This window comes from Strix aluco, chromosome 5 (assembly GCF_031877795.1).
Source record: "Strix aluco isolate bStrAlu1 chromosome 5, bStrAlu1.hap1, whole genome shotgun sequence".
In the NCBI taxonomy this organism is placed as follows: Eukaryota; Metazoa; Chordata; class Aves; order Strigiformes; family Strigidae; genus Strix; species Strix aluco.
This window is the reverse complement of record NC_133935.1, coordinates 15214267-15228248: the sequence shown is the minus strand read 5'-3', so window position 1 is coordinate 15228248 and position 13982 is coordinate 15214267. Positions and strand designations below refer to the sequence as shown.

At 40.8% G+C, this 13982-nt stretch overlaps 1 protein-coding gene across 3 annotated transcripts in view; it reads right to left on the bottom strand.

Moving 5' to 3' along the window:
- The window catches only part of MICAL3 (microtubule associated monooxygenase, calponin and LIM domain containing 3), a 166194-nt gene that overhangs the window by 27540 nt on the left and 124672 nt on the right, over window positions 1–13982 (bottom strand). For all 3 annotated transcript variants that reach the window (XM_074826059.1, XM_074826056.1, XM_074826058.1), the window contains 6 exons: window positions 12255–12317; window positions 8983–9087; window positions 8268–8399; window positions 7770–7861; window positions 4318–6193; window positions 3366–3460 (listed from right to left, as the gene is read on the bottom strand). In XM_074826059.1, the coding sequence (XP_074682160.1) occupies window positions 3366–3460; window positions 4318–6193; window positions 7770–7861; window positions 8268–8399; window positions 8983–9087; window positions 12255–12317 (2363 nt within the window). The remainder of the gene's footprint in view (window positions 1–3365; window positions 3461–4317; window positions 6194–7769; window positions 7862–8267; window positions 8400–8982; window positions 9088–12254; window positions 12318–13982) is intronic.

Here is a 13982-nt window from a genome sequence, read left to right as displayed (position 1 = left end):
GCAAATGCTGAACATGACCCAGATTGATGAAGCACAATGGAACTTCTGTGCACAAAATCAAGTTTCTAGCACTCTCCTGAAGGCAATTAGCTTTGTCAGCCTCTTTGAAGATGAGGAGAGGGGAGGGGAGGACGAGAAGGGGAGGGGAGGACGAGAAGGGGAGGGGAGGACGAGAAGGGGAGGGGAGGACGAGAAGGGGAGGGGAGGACGAGAAGGGGAGGGGAGGACGAGAAGGGGAGGGGAGGACGAGAAGGAGAGGGGAGGACGAGAAGGAGAGGGGAGGACGAGAAGGAGAGGGGAGGACGAGAAGGAGAGGGGAGGACGAGAAGGAGAGGGGAGGACGAGAAGGAGAGGGGAGGACGAGAAGAGCTATTTTCTCTATCCAAGGACGTTCTACATTACCCTCTCCTCAAAAATAAGGCAAGTAAACTATTTAGGGTTTATAAGAGAGATAAATTCCCCTATGTCATGAAGTACAGAGGGCATTGTGCTATTCTGGGCGAACAGCCAGCATTTTGCGTTTTCACATTCAAATGACTAGAAACAGTCACAAATGAAAAGCCATAGAACAACTTTAGCATGTATGCAAACTTCAGTAAAAAGCAAGCTACCTGTGGTAGTAAAACACTCATCTGATCACAATACCACAATTGTACAGGAACAATGACAAACACACACACAATGACACACACCTATAAGCACAAGACCCATGAGGCATTTACATTAGAAATTCTTTATAAGATGCTTCTCTTGAAAGACACTACATTAAACAATACTGAATTAATTCACTGCTGATCACAAAGAACAGGCTAAACAGAGCAAGCTGTCTGGGAAGCAAGCTCACTACAAGTATGAACAAAGCAGCACAAGCAGAATTTCAGTTTAAAGAAGGGGTTCACATAAAAGTCATGTGGCACACAGGAAGTCAGCTCTTACCCATAAGTAGCAGCCAGTTTGTAACTTAAAAATTATAGCCCCCATCCCAAATCAGTAAAAACCCAGTTTTGTCAGTCTTGAAGATCAGCTACATTTCTTTTGACAGCAAGGCATTCCAGTGTTGGAATGTATGTTCTACATCCTTGGACAGGATGCAATAAAACTAAGTAACTGGAGTTCTCAGATTTGTTTCCTCTAAATAAATTCATTCTCAAAACTATTCTTTAGAAAATAGGCAGATGTTGAGCAAAGAAATTCTTAATGTAACTTCAGCAACAGCAAATGGAAGAAAATGAGATACCACCACCATACCCTGGTGAGATATTTCCAGTATTAGGATTCCAGGCATCTGCCACTGTCACCTGTCCCCTTCAATGCTTAGTGGATGAGATCTTTTTTTCCTGCAAAAGCCATTTTAAATCAAAGTAGCTCAGCACAGAAAAAAAAAGACCATCAAGGCCTACCAAAGTCTGAAAACAAGCATGGACCTTACTGAAGCCCTGCTTCCTCCTGAAGGAGCTTACAAGGCAGAACAGTAACTCTGTAACTCTTATCTGAACCCCCTGTATTGCATATCTGTCCTCTGCTAGCCACAGGTACCTCATTCTTCTGCATCTCTTGGAAAATACAGAATTTCTCATGAAACACCTTGAGGGCATGCAAGGAGGAATGGAGGGGTGGGAGAGAAAAAAAGGGAATAAAATAAAAACAAAATAATCTTCCTCTTAGAAGAGATCTAGATCAACTAGGGAGAGAGATTAAAAGAGAGTTAAGTAAATACAGAAGATTCCTACTTTCTTTATCAACTCCTTCTACAGCCTTAAATACATTAGTTATTCTAATTCACTCCACTATATATACACAGAAAGCATTTCCTATGACACTTCAATTTGCAGTATTTCATACATTTGCCATCTGAGCCAAGTATCAACTATGTGACATCAATTTGTTTGAGACAGGAGGCACAGGTCACTGTGACTGTGACAGTACCCTCTCAGATGTTCTATTCTTCAAGTCTTTTTAACACGTGAACAAGGCACCACCAGGAAGGGACAGAGGGAACACATTTTTCATTCTTCAGTACTGGAAGGGCCTTAGTGTTCTGTGGAGTCACTGAAATAACTACTTATTCCTCCAAACCTTGCGAACTCTGTCTAGCAGAGCTTAGCTCCTCTCAGGAATTAAAGAAGGGCTCTTCCCCACTACTATGATTGATCAGTTCCTTACATTTTTCACTTATTCTTGCATTAACACTGCCATCCTAAAATTTCAACAGTTTAAAAGCAACTAAGAGCAAATATATGACTCTTGGCTCTCACCATGTATTTTCCACATATAAATATTTTAGCAAATAAACTAAATGTATTTTTCTCTCCGGGCTTTTATGGAGACTCACTTGTGTCTCCTCTTTCCTTCTCAGTAACTTCCTTAAAGCACCCCTTGAAGTGAAACTATTTTGGCTAGAAAGCTGCTGATATGTCTTACAGTATGACATTATAGCACTAGCTAGGGAAGATTGGTCAGGAGCAAGAAACAGCTCTCTCAGAAGAAGCAGAGTTTATACCAGACCACACTGCAACAAAAACACCAGGCTAAGACCAACCCCTATATACTGGCATTTCATAGAGGCTCACTACTATGTGCTTCAGCTTCACAGTCGTTACCTACACACACAGACATATGGAAATACTCAGCAACAGACTCAATGATCTTAAAGGTCTTTTCCAACCTAAATGATTCTATGATTCTAAGTCCTCAAAGAAAACAGGAGAAACAGCTGATGGCTCATCTTTTCTCCAAAACGAGAAGGTACTAATTCAGACTGTACACATTCTCTACTTCCAGGAAAAATAAGTAAACCTGCATGAGCTGCAAACTGCAGCCTGTAGCTTACCTCTTAGCTGATGATCTGTCTTGACTATGTTCCTGATGTATGCAAAAGTACATTCCTGTCTGTAGTTTGCTTGGAATTCTACCACTTCAATCTATCAAATAGGCTGGTAAAACAATATCCTAAAATTGGACCCTTACAAAAAGTAAGGACTATCTCATTGTTATCTTTTTGCAATAACATTAGTGACAGTAAAATTTACTCTTCTGACATTAAATGTCTGTTTTCTGTAGATCATTGGCATTCTCACAACAGGGACAAAATTCAGTATTCTGACTGTGATATTTGTTGTAAAGTAATGTCACAGTGAGACAACAGATCCTCTGTATAATCACAGTAGGGAGTAGCTTGCATTTGTGAAACCAAGTGAAACCAACTTATTTTAGGCAGAACAGTCAGCCAACTTCCAAGAAAGCCTGGTCCATAGAAGAAACAGTAAAGCCAACAAAATTAATCATTCAAGTTTCTGATGTGATTCTCTGAGCCTGTGACCTGCAGAATGCTAGACCCATCTAAAATGCATCTGCCATCTGCTTACCTCTCGCTTGGATTTCTGGGAGGAGCGTTCCAGAATATCATCACTGGAGAGGTCAGAGTCCTCTGAGAAACTCAGGTGTTGACGGAGCTGCAAATCTGAGAAGCCGGGAATAAAAAGGGCAAGTTAGAGAAGTGGTAAGTATTTTTTCTGTAAATATTTCAGAACTCAGTTGTAAGTTGATTGAGCTTCAAAAATACTTAGTCCTTTATGCCAGTCTCCATTGCTTTGCCTGGGATTAGAGTGATCAGAGAAGCACTGATCTGCAAAATGTTCAATATCATCTAAAAGCTTCATTCTAAGAAGCACCACTTTCTGCAAACACTGTTAAAAATAATGGTCATGATTCTACCCTTGTACTGTATCAATGCTATTTGTACAAGGCCAGAGAAATGTAACACGTTCGCTTTCAACCACATTTATGGCTAACTTATTTATTGTATCACAAGCTGCCATTAAACATCTCCACCTGCACTTGACAGCATGTGAGAGATTTACATGAGGCCGCAGAATCCCCACTTCACAGATCAGCAGACAATTGCCAGGTCACTGAGAACACAGGAGTGACTGCATCTCTGCAGTCTTCAGTATCCATGGAGTCAGCTTGAAAGCAACAGAACAGACCACTCAAGGAAAAGATGAGGATCAGATTTAAAATAGAGATGAAATGTCACAAACAACTAGCTCTAGCAAACAGCGCTTACTTCTCAAATCAGTCTAAGGCAGAAAACAGATGTGCCTTGTACATAGTGAGAGTGAAGCCTTTATTTAAGGATCCCTTGTTTTCAGTGCCATATCAACTAATTCTGTCAATACACAAACATACAATTCGAGTTGCTAGCACTTACCCTTGATCTGCACTGGGGAGCAGTGTCATTCAACACAGTAGCTGATGTTAGCCAAACTTACTTTCAAGGATACCTAGCTATAGATAAAGTATACATATCTATTATACCTGCAGCTGTAATCAACGGAGAAGCTTTGTGCTTGCCAGAATCTGCAGTGGCACTACTTGAGGGAGTACTTGGGCAGGATTTGTCATCAGTCTTTTTCTTCTTGTCTTTCTTATACCCAGAGAAAACAGACTTCCATAAAGACCTAGGCTTTGTTGCTTCCTCTGTTCCGCCACTAGATTTGTCAGAAAGCCTGCTGTCATTTTTGGATTTCTTCTCCTTTTTGTTCTTACGAGGGGAGAAAAGAGAAGTTCTTTTCTTACTTTTCCCACTGGAGCCTTCTGAAGAGGTGACAGACCCTTCAGGTCCAGCCACATCAGCAGCAGGAGTGCAGAACTTCTCACTAGCAGCATCATGCTTTCGTGAGGATCCCTCTGCTATTTTCAAGGCCAGATGCTTTGGAGAGTCATAAAACAACTCTTTGGTCTTCAAGGGCATAGAAGATGCCTTTCGTGCCCTTGTGGCCCCAGCAGCAGCAGCTGCAGCCATCTCCATATCTTTCATCTTACACAACTGTTTAGCCATGGCATCACGCAGTGCTTGGCTCTTGACAGACTTCTCTCTGGCTCTCATTCTTTCTTCAGCAAGCTCCTTGGCCTCTGCAGAAATTTCAGGCAACACTCTCTTCTTTTGGTTAACCCCTCCTTCCATTGAGGGTGGACCACCATTTTCTTTGACCAAGGGCAAAAGAAGTGCTTTCTCTGGCCTTGGCCGACTGGTAGGAGGTGTAAAGAACTTCTCATGAAGGCTTGAGTCCTCTGTCCTGTCATCATATGTGTCTTCTACATCATCAGCAAATGGAATCTCATCCACACTCTCTGCAAAAGACTTCCGCATATCATCTTTTTTGGCCTGGGTCGACTCTCTGGGAGCAGGGGTCACCTCATGGCGTGGGGGAGCAGGAGGTGTTGATGCTGGTGTTGGAGGTGACCTGGCTTCAACCTCATTCTGCCAGACTGCTTGATGCCTCTTTCTACGCAAAGTGGCTGGTTCTTCACCCTGAGGAGGTGGTGGTGGTGGACTTGATGGAGGAGTAAGCATTGTAGAGTCGGAAGTGTTGAAGCTCTGGCTAGCCATAGTTCTCATGTTAGATGAGCTCTCCTGAAGGCCAAGTCCAGAACTGCTGGATACATCTCTCCTTACTTCACTGGAACTCTTTAGCTCTTTTTCTGATGGAGATTTTGGAGTGAGCAGAGAAATCTGCTCATTTTCTAACTTGGACAGTCCTTGTCGTCTTGGGGCAGGCTGGGGTTTCACAAGATGGATCCTTTCATCCCCTGAAATCTTCTCACTATTAAAAGTCTTCAGAGGAGTTGTCTCAAGGGCAGATACAGTAAAGTTTGTCTCTGAGCGTCTGTTTCTGTCTACTGGGGTGAGCCCTAAGCTCCTCCGGATTTCAGCACTCTTCATCCAGAACTCTTCTACAAGGTTACTCCGTTTCAGGGCTTCTTCTGCAGTAGTAGGGCTCCTCAGTTTTTCCACCTCACTACCCTGGCCCCTAAGGACCAGTTTGGCTAAAGGAGTAGACGTTAAGGCTGGGACAGGTTGGAAACATACTGGAGGCTCCACTGGGGATGGAATGGATGTTTCGGCAGAAGGCAAAGGCTGGGAACAGATAGGCTTTTGAGCAGATGTTGGGGATGAAGCCAACACTGGTGCTGCTGGCTGAGACTCTGCTAGTGATGTGGGTGCAATGGCTTCTGGTGATGCAGCCGGCTGGGATAACACTGGAGATGGTGGAACCAAAGGACTCTTAACTTTCCTGTCTTTAGGAATTTCATCCTTTGGTCCTTCTTCAAGAAGGAAAGGCTCAGGAAAAAAGCGTGCCTCTGGAGATTTTATTGCACGGGATACTTCAGCCAGAGGATCTTTTACATTCTACAGAAAATGAAAAAGGGAAGTATTAATAGTCACTAGCCACATTAGAATAGTGTTCCATTTTTTTTGCCTTTAACAAAGTTAGCAATAAAGAAACCATCCAAGTATCAAAATACAAAAAAACCCCACACATGGCATCCCACTCACAAGCCTGGAACACCACTTAGGACTTCTCATCAGACATGGTTCATTTTTCTGCCCCATTGTATAAACTGTCTTTTGTAGATGATAGCAAGGCAAATTTAATTTTTGGAAGAAAAGACACTAAACTGAATTCCAGAAATCCATTTCTATCTTTTCCTGCTCTCCCTTCAAATCTCCAACTCTGTGTATTGTGCTGGTCCCCTGTCTCAGACAAATTTGATACAAGTCTCTCCAGCTCTCACCAATACAGTACTTTCTGCTGGCTAGCATCTGCTGTAATGTTTTCTTAAAGTAAGCGGTGCTTTCCCTTTTAAGAGTAAATTAGGCTGCAACTTCCTTGATCCTTAATGGCCTGATAAGTCTTGGTTTTCATTTCCTACATCCAGACTGCCATATTCTCAGCAGCACAATTCATTGTTTTATAATTTAATCCTTTGGCAGTGGGCTCCTCTTATTGAGTACTGGTATTATTCTTTCCAATGACATCTTTTGCACCGGATTTCTTTTGAATGCAGTTTGGTTTAACTGACACATGACCATCAGAGCATGAACGTCTCTATCTGTATGCTTGTATGACACATATTGAACACCCAAGTCTTGAGTACTGCATTTAGACACTGTCCTGATATAAACAATAACTATGTCTAACATAATCATTAGATGGTCCTGAAAAAACCCCCTTAATTTTAATAGAAAGTGAATGTTGTCAGCAACAGCTGTCAGCAAACCAGCCTTATCCCATAATGTCTCCCTCGTAAAAGTAAATGGTTTTTGACAAAACCCTCTAGGATAAAGCCTAATCTTTTAGTAATTCCTTAAAAACAAACACTTGGGAGGGAAAAATTTGAACTGAACATTTTAAGGGTCATGTACTTTCTGCTCTTAGACACCAGTAGCTGGAAACTCCAGGCTACGCTTGCATGCTGACACCAGGGCTGACAACATGTCAGTACATCATTGACGTCTCACTTCCTTAAGCTGAACTATGTTGTTACTCTGGAATAAATAAGCACTGCTTTGGTTACTACTAAGTAATACAAATATAATTTTGAGTTGCAACTGTACAGAATCTGCTTTTGCTACAGAAAAGACAGCCAAACCAGGATAAACAGGAAATCACTTACTTATGGCTCCCTTCATGCATTATGTGTATCTCGTTACCTGCACATTGAAATTAAAATATCCTGTATAATTCTTTTGTGGGCTTTGTGATGCGAACTTGTCTGACTGTGACAGAGCCATTACACTCTGAAGATAGGAAAGATAGTACACGATTTTTTAAATGAAGTCAGATTTCAAGATGATCAACATAAATTACAGAGACAGGAAAGGAAGAAAGCCCACTGCTGTCAGTCCTCATTAGTTTATCCAACAAACTGCTCTATTGAACTACAGGTAGAAATTAGAAAACATCAAAGATTCCCTTTCTTACCTCTGCTTGTTTTGCTTTAGGGCTATCAACTGGAGACAGAGGGAGAACAACATCACCAGATGACTGGATAGGGATGGATGGCTTGCATGGATCTAGGGAAAGCAAAAATGTTTCCAAAATCACATGACACTGCTAATACTCTTTATTTTTTTACTGTTACACACAGCAAGTAGTCAACAAATTTCTCAGTTTTTTACAAATTCTAGACTAGACATTTGGAACACAGACAAAAATTTTTAAATGTCAAAAATAGTACAAGCTTTTTAACATATAAACTTCTACAAGAAAAAGCAGTTAGATAGGTTCTCATGCTTCAGGAAGCTGTAATTAATAGATTCAGAACATTCTTCTCAAAATGTTAATGCAAGTACATACCTTGCCACTGAGAGTAGTAAGATGGTTCAAATCCAAGAGACTGTCTTCTCTTAAATCTAATAAATGTATAGACTACGTCAAATGCAATTACAATCATTCAAACACTGATGGGAAAGCTATTACCTTCTGTCACACTGCAAGAAGCACCTTCTGCTCCTTCTTCATCTTCTTCATCTTCAGAAACTTTTAGTTCTGGCTCTTCTACACCACCCTGATGTAAGCGAAACTCCGCTTCTGCATCAGATGGTATGTCATCTGATCACGGATGGGGCAGGGGAAAAAAACAAGAGATCTTGCAAACAAGTCCATCAGGACATCTGTTTGTTATTTAAAAGATCTTTTATAATCTTTTCTTTCTGTTCACATGGTGCTAATCACTTTCATAACCTGAACACCTAAATGTTTCACTCCTTTTTTTTGTGTACTAATTAGAACCATTTCAGCAGTAAATGATGGACTATTAGTACAAATAAATAAATTAGTAATTGAAGTCATACCTTGCCAGTTTTCTGGAAATCTGTCAATGTTGTCTGGCATATGCAGTTCATTTTACATTAGCAAGGGAAGATTTTTGGCATAATATTGTGGACTTTTCACAAATTTATTTATATTTCTGTTATTCAGCAGGATTAGTACTGAATACAGACCCAAGACCAAGCCCTCTAGTTAGCAGATGGTGAGAAATTTATTCTACAACCCATGGCATCGAGAGAGTTCTTTTTGTCCTTCACTCCTGGCTCCCTCCCTCTTGAGTATTTGAAACAAATTCATACATCACTAAAGATCAGGTTTAAGTACCCTCATACAAAGGTTTAAATGATGCATGGTGGTACCCTACCGTCATCCAGCTCTGCACCTGTGTCTCCCTCTTCACCTGCCTGCCCTTCTGTGTCTGCAGGCTCTGTGCCCAACTCGTCCTCCACATCATTATCCTCACATGGAGCTAGAATATATTCAATATTGAGGAAAAAAAAAAAAAAACAAAAAAAACACTATACTGTAAAAAGGTTCTACATTGAACTGTACCAACAGTGTATAGAGGAGATCTTTATTAACTGCTGCCAAAACAACAAATCCTGAAATGTGTCACCTGGAAAGACATCTATGGTGAAATGATACTTCCAGACTCCAACGAAACAAGGAATGCCTGCCCTTGTCTCCAAGCCACTTATAGCAAAAGCAGCCAGGGCTTTTCTGAGCAACACACCTTGTGAAAAATTAAACAAGAAGGAGACTGGGAGGACATCAAACCAGAATAAATTCTACCGTTCTTCCAGGAAAATTATTTTTTTTTCTTTACCGCACCAGAACAGTTACCACCGCTTTACAGCATATATGTATTAGGTGAGAACTGAAATCTCACAATGTAGCACAACTGTTCATCTTAAAATTGAAACAGGCTTTTGAGGGTGTAAGTCAGAGACAGAGTCTAGTTCTGGGATTGACCAATATTACATTTGGAAACTATTTAACTCTGTGCAGCTACAGTAGTCTTTGAGACTTAATATGCTGTACAAGTTACTAGGACTCAAATTAATTGAGCTATTTTTAAGTAAATTAAAAGATATATTGAAAATTTTCTTTTCTGTTACAGATCATTATTTGATTTGTTGGGTCAAAAAAAAGAAAAAATTCTTGAATTTTTAACTCCGAAAAGGGCATTTGACATTGCTACTTCTGATTACAGGAGGAGATAGAAGACCAAACTGTGAGGTCTAAATTTCATTATTAAATGATACTTTTTCTAAAAAAACCTAAACCTTATGATGCCTCGTCCCACCTCTAGTGCTATGGATGATTTGCTTAATTTTTTTTGTTAAGCATTTTTCATAAAACATATTTTAAATATAAAAAAAGAAGCATTTCCAGTTTTTTTTCCACAGTAGAGTCAATCAACTACATTTTTCGATTTGTGCAGTGAGTTAGCATCAATTCATGTTCAACAACATGCAGACATTTAACTCTGTTGTATATCCTATTGCAAATGCGTACAGTGTCAGCATGTATTATTATGCACAACATTTGCTAATTTTACAGGATACGGTCTTATGATGATGATAACTTATATATTTATAACCTCCTTGGTTGCTTCTATACCAGTAAACTAAATGGTGCAAGTCTCTAGACCTGAATGCATACAGTGTCATACTGTCATCTTTAGGAGGGCTCCTGGCACGACTCCCAACAGTTAGTCCCCATGGTAGGGCTAGAGGCTGTTTCCAACAGGCAGTCCAGATGCAGCCCCCTGGTTCTGAATGGCAAAGAAGTTTAGCCATATGGGAGTGAATCACACTGTGCCAGCTTTCTCCTGAGTAGGCCCTGATCCTTTTTGTTTACTAGTGATGATGTGGCTTTTGTAACCCATTTATATGCTAGCATTCCTAATTAAGACAATCTTGAAAACAAGCCAACCCTCCCTAAAACTGAGGTCTTGAAGCCTCTCCTCTTTCTCTAATACAGGTTTTTGCTTATTTCAAAACACAGCCTTCAGTGGGTGGTTTGTCTTCTTCCTTCAACCTGAGAACCTCTCTTTTTCCATGCTTTTCCCCTCTGTAGCATTAAGACAGAAAAACATATGGGCTAGTTTATTTTCTGTCAACTACTGTGAAAAGACAGTTACACTTACATGTGACAAAGCACTGGCCTATTCCCTTATTGTCAGAGACTTACTGAATCCAGAATCTTACACACGCTGAGCGAAGGAGATTGAATCATATGGCAAAGGCTGGACTGCCCACAGGGCTATTTACAGATCTACTGTACAAAACCAAACTGTGTCCCAATTTGACTGTTGCTTAGGTATGCAGTATCTTATGCTATTTTGGAAATGATAATGTTATTGGATGGTTTTATGATAGCACCAATGTGAGTAATCTTAATCAAAACTGCAAAAATGTAACTGATGTTAGGAATAGCTGATACCACTATGTATGTGTGTCTTCAGATCCAGAAACTATGAACTGACACGAAACACATAGGGAGGGTTGGAGAGAGGAGAAAAATCAGTTCTTAAACACGTTGGTACACAAAACTCAACAGAAGATTACAGATGCATAGATAAGTAACAACTTGGTGCAAGGGTGGATCCCATTTTGAGGGACACGGAGAGTTTGCAGGTGGCTAGTTATATTATACATATACTGTGCATATACATATATGCAGATAGGAAAAGGAGCAAGAGGCCAAAAGCTGTCACACAATAACTCAGAAGCTACACGCTATGGCAGCCAGAAACTGGGATCAGCACTTGGTTCATATGAGCTAGCAACCATAAACAGACTGCATTGTGTTCAAACACCTTGTAAACACTGCTGCCTTGCCAAAGCAGCAGCAGAAGCAAAGTTTTATAGGCAAGCTAGCTATTCTGATGTGCCAAAGCAACTTAGCGATAGATCAACTACCCAGCCACAAAGTACTGCTATTCCACTGATTGATGATACCTTCATCACTTTACACAAATTTACTCCATTACTCCAATCCCAGAATCTTCATGCTCATTGGTTTTGTAATAGAGCTTAGAGGACCATATTAAAAAATCAGCTGAGCTCTACCATCCTTCAACTTTCCTGAGGCGTTCCTAAATAATGTGAAGCCCAAGTCAACGGAGACAACAGTCATCACTATTCCTGAAGACCCCAGCTTCAACCTTATTCTTCTTTCTTGTTTTCACCAGAGAACTAGAGTCTGCAGTTGCTACAGAGAACTGCAATTGCTTTAAGCACTCTGTCACTTAATCTTTCGACTGCAAGAAAGCCCCATGTCCTTTTAGTCAAGGAGCTAGGGAGAGAATAACTGGTCAGTCTTCAGTTTACAAAGCATATCAAAGCACTCAACTATATTCCTCCTTCTACTTTATTACACTCAAAATAACCTCTCTGTTTGGCCTGCCTTCACAAGGGTTACAACAAATGTGACGTTCATGCAAGAATGGGCTGTCTGAGCAAGGCGTGCATGCACACTCCCCCTTCCTCCCTCCCTCCACGTCCAGTCATGCAGTAGCGACAGGGCCGTAAGTTCCAGGGTTAAAGTACCAGCTCAGCTGCTGAAGGCATGGAGAAGAGACGGGCAGGGTTATTGTGCATTGGAATACATAGAACATCACCAAACTACCTCCAGGGACTGTCTCCAGCCACGCCTGTACCGCCTCATGGCGTACGGAGGGAAGGTCGGATGCTGAATTTAAAAAACAATAAATTGCAAGAAATCAAAATTAGACCATCAGTAAGCGTCTAAAACAGAAGAGTGACAAAGGGAAATTTTTAAGTAGCAAATACAAGAATAAAACCTATGAGATGTTAAAACAACCGATTCCAGGGTTGGGATTTAAATTGAGATAACATACAAATGTCAGGGGCCTACAGAGAAAATATAGACAGTCACAGTAAGAAAAACACCTCATCTGACCAGCAGCTTGCTGCTACTGTGCTCCACTTGAAACTCCACAGAGGAGGGAAACTAAGAGATGAAAGATCTGAGCAATGAGAGAGGGACAGTTGTAACAGGCGCCCCAGAACCTGTGCTGCCTGGGTGAGAACGCCAGCAGAGGAAGAAGAGCACCCAAAGCAGAATGAGAGGGGCTTTTGTGTACCATCACGCTATCCCAGGCTTTCACGTCAAACCCTACTGCCACTGCTACTGATGGGCTCTCCAAACGCCTCGTATCACAGAATACAGCTCAGCCAGGAACAAATTTGTCTGTTGAACTCAGGTTGAAAACTTACAGCATATCCACAAGTACCTACTGGTGACAGCCCTTTAAAAAACCAAACTGCTGATACGCCTGCACACACCCATACTGTAGGACAAAGTAATTGAAGCAGCTAATCTGTTGATCAGGATTGTCCTAGTTTGCCACAGTTTTGAGGGAAGAAAGGAAATACTGTCTTCCTTTCCAAAAGGAAGCTGGAAAGGTCACAAAATCAATTTTGGAAGGATCATCTTTTGCTGGCAGCTATACCAACACACTATGGAAAAGTAGGAATTATAAAATACAAATTAAAAGAAAAATTTGGAAACTATAGTGATACAGACCCTCAAGCAGAAGGTAAAGTAACCTTAACTGTAGTAAGCTTAAGAAACTGTGTTAACATCTTTTACTTAGCCTTTTTAAACGTTAAACAACTACTCTAGCAATACTGAATGTTACAGACAGTTGAACACACTCTATTTCTGTGGTTGCAGTGGGAAGGGAATATGCATCTCTTATTTGTAGGGAGCAGATTTCACATCAGAAAATCCCAGTGCACTCTACAAACTGCAATTATAAGCATAGCCAAACTGACCTGGAACTGTGTATCAAGTTAGATCAGGGTTAACAAAAACCCACAAACATCTAGAACTACAAGGAGAAGATAATTATCTGGAATGGAGTATAATCAAGCAACACAAGATAAAGCTCTAGGCTTTTTAAAGAGATCAGTCATTAACTTCATTTCACATTTGCTGTAAAAGGCACCCCTTCCCACAGCATACTTACTCCCTCTACAATTCTGGCACAATGTTACAGGCTCTGAGAGAAGATTACTACTCATCAACTGCATGGTTAACATTTATTAAGCCTAGGCTTCTGCATAGGTAAAGCACTTATGACATACTTACCTTAAGACACACTGTAATATAGTCTAGAATAAGGTCAGCAAGGACTGCTGGAAGGTGCTTACAAGAGTGCTAGATTATTGACATTTCCGCCCTCCAAGGCTTTCCTTTAATTAACTGGCAACTCACAAAGGTCACACCTCATTTTAAAAAATAGATATAATGTCAAATCTTAAACACAGGGAGGCAAAACCACTACTGATCAGATTTGCAAGCCCTTTGAACTCCATTATTCTCTACTAA